At 37.7% G+C, this 14,385-nt stretch overlaps 1 protein-coding gene across 4 annotated transcripts in view; it reads left to right on the forward strand.

Annotated features, from left to right (window-relative positions):
- The first annotated feature begins 417 nt into the window (after positions 1 to 417).
- Positions 418 to 14,385, forward strand: part of TMX3 (thioredoxin related transmembrane protein 3) — a 39,158-nt gene continuing 25,190 nt past the window's right edge. For all 4 annotated transcript variants that reach the window (XM_069004362.1, XM_069004364.1, XM_069004360.1 and 1 more), the window contains exons 1-9: positions 418 to 479; positions 729 to 783; positions 5,482 to 5,521; positions 6,498 to 6,621; positions 9,683 to 9,728; positions 10,697 to 10,777; positions 11,659 to 11,758; positions 12,010 to 12,087; positions 14,319 to 14,385. In XM_069004362.1, the coding sequence (XP_068860463.1) occupies positions 431 to 479; positions 729 to 783; positions 5,482 to 5,521; positions 6,498 to 6,621; positions 9,683 to 9,728; positions 10,697 to 10,777; positions 11,659 to 11,758; positions 12,010 to 12,087; positions 14,319 to 14,385 (640 nt within the window). In that variant the 5' untranslated portion in view covers positions 418 to 430. The remainder of the gene's footprint in view (positions 480 to 728; positions 784 to 5,481; positions 5,522 to 6,497; positions 6,622 to 9,682; positions 9,729 to 10,696; positions 10,778 to 11,658; positions 11,759 to 12,009; positions 12,088 to 14,318) is intronic.

Here is a 14,385-nt window from a genome sequence, read left to right on the forward strand (position 1 = left end):
GTAGCTGAAGATAGGAAAGAACAGAACAGGTTCGAGCGAACGAGGGGCTCTAAAGAGAATGACACGGACATTGAAGTGAACAAGTTTCGCGCCCATGCTGAAGGAGGAGTGCTGACACAGCAGCAAGGCAGGAGATGAGCTCTACCCACGGCAGGGAGCTGGCAACACGACAGGCAGCACACGTGTTGCTGCTGGAGGGAGGACGAGGCTTATTCATCCAAAGAAGCAGACCATTGATTCAACTGAACGAGAGTCTCCCCGCTGGGGAGATGACAGAGCCCATCCACCGTGCCGCGCTGTCACACCGGCCCCGTCCCGCCTCCCTGTGCGCCCTTCGGCGGCCGGGCCGGGCCGCCGCGCGCGGCTCCGCGCCTGCGCCGTGCGGAAAGGTCGGCGCTTCCCCTTCCGGCCGTGCCGCGGCTCTGTCAACATGGCAGCGGCGCCGGGCGGGCGGCCGCGCTGCCTCCTCTGGGCGGCAGGTGACGGGCGGGGGGCGCCGGCTCCGCCGGGCCGGGCCGGGCTGGGCTGGGCTGGGCCGGGCTGGCTGCAGGGCAGAGTGGGGGAAAGCGGTGGCATAGGGACGCGGGCAGCGCTGGAGCGGGTAGGGCTGCGGGGAAGCGCTGAGGACGTGAGGGGCCAGGAGGGAAGGGAGTCTGTCAGCTGGTGTGGGTGAGCACCCCGGTTTGGTTCGGGCATCACTCACGGAACGCTTTTCCTTTGCCTCGCAGTGGTTGCGCATGTGGTGGCGTCAGGTGCGGGTTTTGTGGAAGACCTAGATGAGTCGTAAGTACCGGAGTGTCTTGCCTAATTGCCAAGATACTGTCTTCTTGTGGGGAACGTGGCCCCAGACTTTGTGCGTAGTGTGCTTGTCAAGAAAGCTACACTGGAAAAGATTGCGGCTTTTTTGTATCAGGAAGGACAGAAAGATTGTGTCCTGAATTATATCCTCTGTTGGAAGGAACCCACAAGGATCGTTGAAGTCCAGCTCCTGTCCCTGCGCAGGACTCCCCAGGAGTCACACCATGTCCCTGAGAGTGTTGTCCAAACACTTCTTGAGCTCTGTCGGGCTTGGTGCTGTGACCACTTCCCTGAGCAGCCTGTTCCAGCACCCAACCACCCTCTGGGTGAAAAACATTTTCCTGATATCCAACCTAAACATCACCAGCACGGCTTCATGCTGTTCCCTTGGGTCATGTCAGTGGCCACTAGAGAGGAGAGATCAGTGTGTACTCCTCTGCTTCCTCTCTTGAGGAAGCTGTAGACTCCCATGAGGTCTGTCCTCAGTCTCACCTATTGAGGAGGTTCAGTTAATGAAGCTGAGGAACAATTTATTTTTCAGCTTTTTTTAAAGCTGTTACTGTGGTGGTGTTGCCAGAAATGTTCTTGAGCTTCCTTGCTTGTCTTTCTTTTTGGTGGGGTAAATATATTGGTGTATTGGTGCCTACCCCAAATAAAAGCTGCTTGCGTTTATCCAAGTTCTTTCTTCATTAGAGTTTGCAGCATGGCTGCCGTGAGGGGTTGGGAGTATGAGTCTAAGTGCATTCAGGCATGGCCAGAAACAGAAGAGAGGAAGAGGCCTCCAGGACTAGTTCAGGGCTGCCAGTAATACTCCAGTGTAAAAAAGGGCATTTACAACAGAATTAGTCCTGAGACTGTGCAGAAATTGAAATGGGTAGTCCTGCCATGAACTTGGTTGTGTAGTGTCACTGTTCGTGTACTGCTTTGCTGTAGCAGTTTGATAGCTACGTAGTTGCTATAGTTTCCCAAGAAAATTACCCCAAATGGTTGTTTGGTTTTTTTTGTCAGAGATACCAAGTGCTACAAAGCAGCACGATTATTGGAATTGAAAGAGAAGATATGGAGAATATTAGCTGGTAGGGAAGGAGAAGGTGGCATTAGATGACTGCTTTAGGATAAATTTCAGCCAGTTAAAGGTGATATTTTCATGAGGGTTCAATCCACGATAAATTGCATCAAAGAGCTAAACTGTCAGGAAACCACTCACATTTTTACAATATTGCTTGTTAATCATAGGATCAGATGAGGTGTAGTGGATTTATGGGTGAAGGGACGGGAACATATGGAAGGAGTTCTCAGGAGAGACACAGCAGCGCCTCTGGTGTTGTGAAAAAACAACTGAAGCATGGGAACTGTTTGGACTTGATTTTCAAAGCTTGTTTTTAAAACATGTTCATATTTTTAAGGACTGAAGATGCATTCACTTAGCCTATCTGTGCTCCTGCATCACGTTCCCATATAATGTTTCCATACATGTATGTAAATGTATTTGCTGCTTTGGAGTGAAGAGTCATGGTTCTGTTGTGATATAACTTTTTAAAATAACTGATAAAAGAAAATCTCATTTTAGAACACTTGAATTTTTCAATTACAAAACTGTCCAGATGCTTGTATTTCCAGTTAAGAGTAAGAATTGATGAATTGTTCAGGGCAGGTTTTGTGGGGGGTTTTTTGTTTTTTTGGGGGTTTTTTTAGCTAATTGGCAAATGGTGAGAAAAGTCAGGAAAACAAATTTAATTGAAATTAAAATTTAATTTAAACAACTTAAATTTTAATTTAATTTTGCTCCAAACTGGGGAGCAGTGACTGCTGAAGTTTCAAGCTTTCCATTTTATAGATGCCTAAACATTATGGGTGTTGTGCTGTTGCTGTAAGCTTTGTGTTCTATTTGAATTTTAGTAGTTGGAAACCGTGCGGACTAGTGCAAGGCTCAGGTCCGTTTCCAAAGCTTACAGGATATGGGAAAACAAGCAGAGCTAACAGAGGTGCTCAGCTGAGCTGTGGGAGGGATGCACAAAATGAGCTGTGGTTCCTCTTGGCTTGTGCTGCTCTGATAGCAGATCTGCTGTCTCAGGTCAGCACTCAACTTGTGATGGGTGTAGACTTGTTCTAGTGTGATAATGAAGCAGATAAGTAACCCAACTGAAAAATGAAGTATTTTTCTATCTGTGGGCATGCATTGGTGGCTCAAACCATGATCAGAAGCATCCGTGCAAGGGGAGGGAGAAGGGAAACAGCAAGGAATAGATGCAGCAGCTGGGTTGTTTTAAGGCCCTTGGAATTGTGGCCTTGGTGTTCAGTTTTGCTTTATGCTGGTTTCTTTTAACTGTTCATGATTAAGTGGGGTGCTTGGTTTAAGTGGAGGCTGAGAGAACATTTGATCATATAGTTGGGAAGATGTATGGGTTTGAGACAAATAATTTTGATTCAAGGATGTGCAACACTTACGTCATCTTTCCACGAGTGTGATTGTGTCTCTGACAGCTGACAGAGGATTGCACAGGACAATTAAAAAGAGACACTGAAATTTAGTGCTTGGAAAACATATTTATAGGGCCTAAAAATAGCACCTTCAGAAAATGCTTGACTGCTCATTTGTAGAGAGATTTCTCTTTTTCTTCAGCAGCGCGTTGAACTTTCTTAATATATATTGTCTAGTAATTTAATCACTGACGTTAGCAAAACTAGAGTGAGTCTCGATAGTTGGGGTTTTGTTTCAGTTCAGATTTTACTTTCTGTGGAAGTTCATTAAATAGGTGCTTGTAAATGAGAAGTACGGTGAAATTTATATTATAAAAACTACAGTATTTTTTATACAATCTTAGGTCAAAGTTATTAAACTCTGTTGGAAAGCTCAGCCTCCAGGTGTTTTATTCTTTCCTTTTTATCTTTCTGTCTGTTGGCAAGGTTGCAGTCTACCTTTCTCAGTACTTTAATGCTCTTTGCTATTTGCTGTAACAATTTTGCTGTGGCAGAGGAAGGAGAACATTTAATTGTAGATTCTTCTTATACAAAGAAAAAGTGATATTCTAAATTGAAGCACAGCCCAGGATCTTATAATTCAGTAACTGCTTTCTACCTCTTGCATCATAACCAATTATTTGGCATTGTAATTGGAAGTTAGCTGTAGCTCTTTTAGAGTTCTCAAGAGATGCTGGACTCTCACTGGTTCTTTCATTAGCTCTACAGTGCTTAGGGTGGTAAAGTAAATTTTTAGTGAGGTTGTCAACTAAGAAATTTTGTGACTTAAAAATGATGCTTTCCTTTAGCAGTTCCATATTAGTCTTTGCAAATACCTTTCCTGCTGCTGTACAGGCATTGCAGCCTTGGTATGCCATCAATAAAATAGGCTGGAATTTACCAGTGAAATGCTGCAATTCTAAGTTTCAAATACTCAATACTGTAATTAGATTGTATTCATGATTTCTGAATTATTTCTTTCAAACAGTTAGCCAGTGTCAGCAATAGTATTTCTTCAAGACCATTATGGACTATTACAGATTCAACTTCAAGTGAAATATAATAAATTCTGCCTACTGCTTATGAGCCATTTATGCAGCCATAATGATGAGTTGGGCTATAACTTCTATTAATTGGATCTTAGAGTGTAGATCTACACTTACTGCATAATTATATGTAAATATTCATCTCCTTTTGCAATAAGAATGGTGGAATAAGAGTGTTTTATCATGTATGTTATAGTGTGTGACTTTAGTGCCAGTCCTAGTCACTTTTATGAAGCCTGTCTTTTACAAAAATAAACTTTAGGTTAAAATTCTAGCTAATTCCATTTTCTACATAGGACTAGTCAACTAATGCAGTAATTCATATGATCTTGTAGTGACAACAGGAAAAAGTGTAAGCAGCATTTTGGGAGGTACCAAAGAACTTTGATTTATCAAGCTTAGTTTTGTGTTAGAGGTTTTAGAATTTAGTGACAGATTTACAGTTAACAAAACCAGTCAGTTAATTTAAATGCCATTTGTCTATCATTAAGAAAATTCAGTAGTACCTGTGTATCTCTGGCTTTTATCAATAACTTGATCATTTTTATTCCATGACATTGGTTTCTTGGTTGTGTGCAACTTCAATTAAACTATAAACTGACACACCTATAGTAGAATGTTAAAGGAGGTTGCTTCACATGTTAATATTAAAGATAGTTTATTTAGTTTGCATTTAGTAAAACTAAGATTAACAGTTTAAACCAATGCTCTAAGAGTCTGTATTAGTTGGTATATAAAAATACAACAACAAATTTATTTAATATATCTAAGACAACTGCAAAATACTTCTTCCCCTTGGGTTCCACATGCTAATCAAATATCTTCTGTGTGTTTTGGTTTGTATTCTTATTTCTTGTTGTTTTTCTGTTTTGTTGGGGTTTTTTTTGTCTTAGGAAGTAGTTATAGAAACATAATCGGCACAGCTGTGTGTGTAGTATCATGTACAGGGGCAATCTTAATACTAAAAAATAACCATCTCCTCCATTTCCCCACCCTCAAAGAAAGAAAGAAAACAGAAATCTTATTATCTGTAGTTTTATATTAACCTTATTGTAGACTTTGCCTGTTTCACACATGCACTTCACTGTTGTATTTTCAGATATATATATATATATAATATATATATATATTTATATATATATAAATATTTGTTGATTTCATTTTTTCTCCTTTCTAGGTTTAAAGAAAACCGTAAAGATGATATTTGGCTTGTAGATGTGAGTATATAAGAAAAACGGGAAGATCTGCTGGTGGAAATCAAAAGACAGAATGCACAGTGCTAAACCCTGTAGTCAGGCTGCTTCATTGATTGGAAAGTTGTTTGTACAGGATGGAGAAAAACTTCATGGCAGTAATTCTGACTGCCATGATAGATAAGCAATCTGTCTGTTCAGGGTAAATGAGGAATAGGCTGAATAGACTGCTGAATAGGCTTCAATCTATATTTTGCAGACCTTAAAAGAGGAAAGCAGATTACCAAACACACTTAGGAGGTGATAAAGTCTGTTGAGAATTTTTATTATTCCTTTCACTAATTATAACAGGTGATTTGTGTTCTAGACTTCTATTAGCACTGAAAGATCAAATATAGGAGAGCCCTCTTTTACTTTTCTAAATTGTTTAGAAAGATTCAGTGCCTGTTATTTCAGGGGCCAGGAGTTACTAAAAAGATTGAGCTTGTTTGTGGATGAGGTAACATTCCTTTCCTCACCCAAATATTTACTGTAATTCTAAAATTGTATTACCCAGATTTGTGATTTTTGAGTGGGAGCAAGTATATGTGCTAATTTGGCGTTATCAGCAGTGTATAACAAAACAAAATTCAGCTTTTTCAAATTGTAACCTTGTTACACCAAAACATTGATATTTTTGGCCTGTTGGCAAATTCATATTCCTGGATAGATTGCTTATATGATCCTTTAACTTTCAAAAAAAACCCACACAGTCTATTCCTAAGTAAGAAATTATATAATAGCAATTTAATGTATTATTTTCAAACTTGTGCTTTCATATTAAAAGTAGGACTAAATCATAAATGCTGCTTGTCATGCCAACCTTGTAACTAACTTGCAATTTATTTAAGACATAAGGGGTACCATGACTAGAAAATCAGTCTTGCTGATGATTTGAGGGTTAATTGTAGAATCAGTTTCTACTAAATATTTTTTTTAATGAAATGTATTTGCTTCTCAGTTTTATGCACCTTGGTGTGGCCACTGCAAGAAACTAGAGCCTGTGTGGAATGAAGTGGGCATAGAAATGAGAAACATGGGTTCTCCAGTAAAAGTTGGGAAGATGGATGCAACTTCCTTTTCTAGTAAGTATGGTTTATTTTGGGGTAATTTCATCACAACCTCTGTTTTGAAACTTTTTTTTTCTTGAAGTTGTTCTTTTGTGTCATAGCACAAATATGTAGTCATTGTAGAAAAATTTCCTTACTGTTTTTCTTTCTAAAGGTGACAACGTGATGTAGTATGTGTTTTTTTTATCACATTTGTTTCTGCTTGAGTAGGGAAGGTAAAAGCTTTTCAAAGATGTGCTTCTGATATGCCTCTTAGAGTACTGTTATATAAGTATTTTTATGTGGTGTGTCTCTTGAGAGCATCCAGTTTTAGGTTCCTTGTATTACTGCTGCAGGAGTGCCTGTGTTCTTGGCTCTTACTCATTTCAGGTAATTGGTCCTGAAGCTGTTACACAAAGCCTGCTGAAATCACTGAATTCATTACATCAGTAATCACTGTTCAGCTGATTTCTTCCCATGTTCCTCTGTAAATGTCTTCTCAAAGAACCAAATTCAGCTCTTTCAATGCTTTTTGGTTTTTGCTGGTGCCTTTCATATATCGACCTTTTCAGAGAAAACCCTAAAGCTTTGGTGTTTAGAGAAGTAGTTTGGGTAGATGTGAGAGGATTGTTGAATGCTTAACTACTTTCTTTGTGTTTGTGTGCTTGTTTATTGTCAATTCACTTACATCTGTGTTAAACCAAGAGGATATTTAAAAGGGAAGGTATAGGGAGGAGTGAGCCCAAGTGAGATCTGTATGGAATAAAATTTTGTAAATACATGTAGTGTTTTTAGTTCATATCCATTAAATCTGATTATTCAAGTTTGTTGTATTTGCCTAAAATGTTATGCAGAATATTTTTTTCAGTGGTATTCTAGTTTTTCCTGTGCTTAGATATAGGAGAGTTTGGTCTTTTGAGATTAAAATGATTTTGTCTCAAAGACCAATTTATTGTATGTATCTTTATCTATAAAACCAAATTAGTATGACATCATGTTTCATCTTAAAGATACTTATTTTCTATAGAAAAATAAATCTGGAGAATTGAAGTCTCAAGGTCATGCAACCAGGTAACTTCAAAACTGGGAATAGGTTTCATGGTTCTCTTAACTTTCCAGTCATGTATATAAAATTCTAAATCATATAAATTGTGTAAAGTCTTACCCTGAAATATTTGCATCTGTCATCCTGTTACTGAAATCTTGTATTTTACACCTAGAACAGAATTGGTACTACGTTTTTGTTATATAATTGATTTTTACTTATATAAAAATTACTAAAAGCTGCAAGGGTTCCTTTGTGTCTTGGAAAAGTTTTTCTTCTTAGATTTGCAACCAGCTTTATAGTGTCTGATAAATCTTTTGAAATAGTTTTATGCTTTCATTTTGAAAGTGGAAATTTTACATCTGGATATGAAAAGCTCAAGTCAACTGTGCTTAATATCTTTGCAATCTAATGATTCTCTGAAATCAAAGTAATTCAGTCTTGAAAATATCAGAAGGAAATGCATCTGTAACATATTCTTGTCACTAGGAAGGAGCATGAGTGGTTTGCTCCTCGTAGTTTGTGTTCATAATAGGAATATGAAGTAGTGTGAAAGATCTGAACTTGAGGAAGCTTGTTGTCAGAGAGCTGAGATCACAGGTGAACATACAAATCATCCAGAAGATGTTGCATCTGGTAGCTCTGTGGAATGAGGATACAGCACTTACATCAACAGAGCAGTCACCTGCTGTGGTATTAGTTGAATTTTCAGGGGGTTTAGCCTCAGGAGTCCACTGTCTGTGAGCAAAGTAGAAATACATCACACCTGGGGCTGGCACAATTGCTGCTGTTTTCTTCATATCAAGAAGTGGAGGTGGTGATGTAAATACGTCACTTCCATGAAGTTGAGGGGATTAACCATCTGTTTGACAGCTCTTGTGATTGAATGTTCTAATACACATTTTAATGCTTCGTAGTTCCATGTAGTAGAGCTGTGAGAGAAAAGGATCAGAATCAAATTAATCCTTGTATGTCCTTAGAGCAGTTGTAATCCTTAGAGCAGTTGTCTTTGATTAGATGCCTGTAGGTGAGCTGCTAGTTTTATTTGTAGTGCTGTGCAATAAGGTACTGATCCAGGTGAACAACCTTAGGGTCACAATTTCTAAACTCTTACTGAGAGCTTTACACTCAAGACCTGCAACATCTGCTTGCTGTGGCATGTGGCTGGTAGCTTCAGAATGGTTTTGTAACAAGTGTTGACTCTAGGTGCTTTTTGAGAGCAGGGATTGTTATTCAACAGGGAATTGCACAAGTATTGCCAGAATTTTAGACTTAATCCTTTTTTGAGACTATGTAGTTTAACTTATGGAAAACACTGAATTTGCTGGAAAGTCTAGTTTCAGGTGGCAGTTACTATGTTCACAAGTGGAAAGGGGGTTGCAAGTTGTACTCCTCCCATTGATGGGAGCAAGATAGAAGGTTTTAAATAAATCTGAGGTGGGGGAAAAAGTTCTGCAGTTGTCCTACTTTTCACCACTTTAAGTAAGCATCAGGCAAGTACCTACTTAGAAAGTGCCTTCTGGTAAGGTTCATGACAGTAGACATTTACTTGTGTGGAATATGATTTATAAACTTTTTTGTAACAACTGCAGTATGATACTGCACTTCTTGTTAGCCATTACTGTAGCACATGAGTAGATAATTGTCTTCTATGTTTCTTTCACGCATAGTATTTACAGCTCTACATCCTTGATGCTTAATTCTTGCCTCTTATATTTTCAGTCAATTGTATGTGCATATTCAATGCATGCTGCATTTTAGTGAAAGCAGGCCAAGCATGTCTGTCCAGAGGATTCTCATGACATTTGAGTTGTAGCACATGAATTGGGAGCCTATCCTGGGACCCTGCAGCACCTCTGAAAGAAGTCCAAAATTTAGTGATGTAGCTTAATAACAGCAAGCTTTTCCTTGAAAGCAAGTAGAATAATTCATATTGAGCTAAGTGGTATTTTTTTCATTTGTTTATGTGGCTTGAATAGTGAACCATGTTTAAAGATTAAGGTAGGAGAGAAAGAGTCTTAGTCCACTTTGGCACTAATGCATTTCTTTCAGGTATTGCATCTGAATTTGGAGTGCGAGGCTATCCAACAATTAAGCTGTAAGTTAATTCTTCCTATGGAATTTCTATCAATGATTTCATGACAAAAAATTAAAAGCACCCCTGTCCATTTAAAAATCTCAAACCTATGTAATGTATAGTCCAGTACAATGTCAAGTTAAATAAAGACTCAATAATTTTGAGTGCTTTTTACTGTGGACATACTGGGGTTTTTAGTAGGTTATTGTTTAAGCAAACAGTATTCATAATAGATGGTAATAAATCTCGTCAAGTTAGTTTTCTCAAAAAAAGCAGCAGAGATGTTCAGCTTGAAATATTTAAGGATGAAAAATTTTATTGGCAAATAGAGGCATTGAAAATTTGGTTTACTTTTTTTCCTCTGAATTTCTTAAACCTTTGTGGATTCAAAGAAAGCTATTAAAATTAGTGAAACTTACTATATATTTTGATAATGCAAGCCTGCTACATCTGCTGTCAGCAGAGTACCATAAGCTGACTAGCACTTCACTGAAGCTTAATACATAAATTTGGAAGGTTTTGTAGATTATTTGATACATTTCAATTATAAAAAAGCATTAAAGAAGTTTATATGCTTTCCTTTTACCAGGAGTAATCCCTGAGTAGTTTAAATGTTGAGTGTCTCAGGTTTGGTTTGAGTGTGGGGTGTTTTACTGTTTTGGGGGGCTTTTTAATATGTCATAAACAAGTGTTCTAAATGATCTGTGTGTTTATAAAGTAATTGACTGCTGTGTACTAGAAAAAAAATAATTTAAAAAAAAATGTATTTCAACAAGTCAGTAAATCAGATACTGTGTAAATGAGCTTCTATTCCATAATTGTATTGTATTGAATTATTGAGTTTTATATTTTGCTGACCATTTCTTTTGCTTATCACTTGCTAAAAGGTGACTGTAGTAGACATGTGAAGGTTGAGAAATTTTACATGTGCAAATGTAGTTTAGATGATTGCTATTCTGTTCTTTTTTTTGTCTTTCCTATTTATCTAGCTTGAAAGGTGACTTGGCATACAACTACAGAGGACCTAGAACCAAAGATGATATAATTGAATTTGCTAATAGAGTGGCAGGGTAAGTATACTCTTTTCTGAGACTTGTTCTGGTGAGTTAAAACTTAGGTAGGATTTTGAGGTGGGCCAAGAGTTATTTAAAAAGAACAAGATACTGAAGTTAAAAACTATATGTACTATGTGTGTGGCTGCATGGGAGACTGGTGCTGAGTTAAGATTTATTTCTAAGACCACATTTCCTAACTGCTGTGCTTACATTCAGAATTTTCTCTGTCAGATGATTGCAACCTTATTGTGGCCTTCCACTATAAAAAGACGTCTTGTAAGAAAGACAGAGACTTATCAAGGTCTGTGCTGACAGGATAAGGGGCAATGGTTTTAAACAGAAAGAGCATGGATTTAGAATAAATATTAGGAATAAATTCTTTACTGTGAGGGTGGTAAGATACTGGAACAGGTTGTTCAGAGAAATTATGGATGCTCCATTTCTGGAAGTGTTCAAGGCCAGTTTGGGTGGGGCTTTGAGGAGCCTGGTCTGGTGAAAGATATCCCTGCTCATGGTGGCAGGGTTAGACCAGATGATCTTTAAGGTCCCTTCCAGTCTAGCCCAGTCTGTGATTCTGTGACCAGTAGAAGGCATGCATGTTTAAGTCATAGCATCATTTTGTAGTAAGATTTGAATTTCAAATTTAAGCGTGCTATTTGAGGAACATTACATGTTATTGGGGGGGAGGGGGGAGAGGAGAACATTCTTTTTTGTTTTACCTTTTCATATAAAATAGAATAATTACTTGAAAAATTAAAATAATTTGAATTTTGGAATACAATTTTCTGAAAAACAGCACAAAAAACTTTATGACATTTTCTTGTGAATTTTTATTTGTTCGGGTTTTTTAGGTTGCGCAAACTGAGATTGTTCTTTGTCTTTTTTTTCCTTTCCAGACCTCTTATCAGGCCACTTCCTAGCCAGCATATGTTTGAGCATGTGCAAAAGAGACATCGTGTACTTTTTGTGTATGTTGGTGGTGAATCTCCTTTAAAGGTTTGAAGCTTGATTAAATAAAGTTATTTCTTTTGGCTATTTAGGGAGTAATTGTAAAAATCTTTTCAAAGAGTGAAGCGCATGCATGTAACAAATTCTTGGGGTTTTTACGTTTATCAAAGTGCTTTTACAATTTTATTCCATAGCCGTATTTTCTAACTGCTCTTTGAAGAGAAGTTATGTCACAAAGCTTTTGTTTGACACCTACTAAAATTCGGAAATTAAAAAAAACATTGTTTGTATTTTTTCAGGAAAAATACATTGAGGTTGCTTCAGAACTAATAGTTTATACATACTTTTTTTCTGCCTCAGAAGATGTGCTGCCTGAGGTAAGCTGTTTCCATTCCTACTGTTGCCCCAGAAATGGCATTTTTCTCCTCATCTATGTAATTTTGCTGTTTTGATGGCACAGAGATGTCTTCTTACAGTATGTTTGGCTTTGATAGGTTTCTAAGTGATTACATTGAAACGTGTAATTTTTGAGTCTATATGGGGAAAGAATACAACCCAAAATTCAGTCTGTCATTGCTTTGTTTTGGCCAAATTACTTCTTCAGTCATATTAATAAAATTAATCAGAAGATGTGCAGAACTCAACATGAGCCACACAACCTGCTCAAGAAAGTAGATACTTGGATTTTTAGCCAATGCAGAAGAACTCTTGTTGCTCCCAACAGTCCTTTCACCAAATACTTTTAGAGCTAATTAGGGGGTCTGTAGCATGGATTACTACCCTAGTAATCAGAAGTAAGTGAAGAGGTAAGTTATTTTCATCTTGTACAATACAGCTGGTGAAAACATTAGTCTGTCTGGGGATCAGCCAATCCAGTCCACTGGCTGCAGAATTCTCATGTGGCTCTTTGGAGGATTCTGTAGCAAGGAAATTATTTACAGTTCGTCACAAGGGTAGGAAAAAATTGGTGCTGCTGTAGTTAGTCTAACCATTGCTGCTTACTCGTAGCAAAATTAAGAGGCTTTCATTTATGGTTATCTCCAAGTGGGACCTAAGTCTGCCCCATGCCTACTAACATGTGACTTTAAAACTAGTTGGTGATTAATGGGGTGAGAAGTACCATAATTTGGTCTGTTGTTTTGTTTTTTTGTTTTTTTTTTTCTTAGGCAGCTGCATTTTACAACACCATAAGTAGAACTGGCCTCATTATATGTAGTGTATTGTTAGTTCTCCAGAAGCCTTGTATCAAAACCACCTTAATTTAAATATTGCTATTTGCACTTCGGCTCCAGCTGAGCAAGAAAAGTACTGTTCAGTTGTGCAGTGGAAAGAGTGTAAAAAAACCTGGAAGTCTTTGAGGTTCTGTGATGACACTGATGTAAGCAGTGAGCTTTTTTTTCCCACAGAAGGTAATTTCCCACCAGTGTCTTTTAAGCTGAAGTAGTGATGGTATGCAGTATTCTATGGAGAGAAGAAAAAATGTTAAGAAATTTCTGGTTACTAATTGTAATGAGGTTTTGCATTGCAGTGTTCATGGTTAGGCTTTGTTTCATTGCCTTAGGTATTGTTCCAAGCTTTAGGGATCTGTTGCAGACTTTAGGCTGTACACGGATTGATTTGTCCTTCAAAGATGTTAAATTATGTTTTGGGCAGTAAGAGAACAAAGCATCATCTGGGACTACCCTCTTGCTTATTCATATCAGCTATTATACTATAAATTTCTGCTTTTACATTAATTTCCAAGAAAGTTAATGCAGACTGATGACAGAAGGCATGTCATTTGGAAATGATGCTGTTCTTACCTTTCCAAAACATATCAGTAAATCAGACAATTCAGATGATGTGATCAAAACTAAGGTTAAGATGCAGTTCTTTCTTAATCACAAAAGCTGTTAAAATTTTAACTTGGAATGCTAGCAAGCAGTAAGAAGTAGATGCAGGATTTTTTCTATGGCAGATCACTAAAAATATGAGCTGAATAAAATTATTTTGAGTTTCAAGGAGAAAGTTTCTACAGCTCTTTTTTTAGTATGTTGCTGACCATCTCAAATATCATGTTTAGCATTGTAAAACAGGCTTTTGTTGTTTGTCTAAATTAGGTCTGTTTTCAGCCTGGTGGGCTGAAGCTGTTTCTTTATATTCCCATCAGTCCGAAGCACAGAAATAACCCAGATTTAGTGGGACATGTTACCAGTGGTACTATTTTACTCTGCAAAATTGACTGTCCATTTAGTAGAAGTAGCAGTGTGACAGGTATGCTGACAACAGCACAAATTGGGAACTGAGAGCATGATTGATAAAACCCTCAAGTTAAAATTTCCTACCTAAAGTTCATGTCCAATCCATAAACTATTCTTCATGCTACTGCAGATAGCAGTAAAAGTCCTGTTTTACATTTTGCGAGCTTTACCTCTCAAAAATGTATTTATGTTGTGTTACTTTTAATATACAGAAGCTGGTAAATTTATCTTAGTAAATATAGGCAGAAAGTATTTAGGTGTCCTTAAGAGATTTTCCCCATGAACTACATTTACATGTTTTCAGATGTTTTTGTTTGTTTAAAAATATTTTAATCTTCCATGGATTAATTGAAATCTGACTCTTTCAGTATGTGACATTGCCTGAATTGCCTGCTGTTATGGTCTTCAAAGATGGAACTTACTTTGTTTATGATG

This window comes from Aphelocoma coerulescens, chromosome 2 (assembly GCF_041296385.1).
Source record: "Aphelocoma coerulescens isolate FSJ_1873_10779 chromosome 2, UR_Acoe_1.0, whole genome shotgun sequence".
Lineage (NCBI taxonomy): Eukaryota > Metazoa > Chordata > Aves > Passeriformes > Corvidae > Aphelocoma > Aphelocoma coerulescens.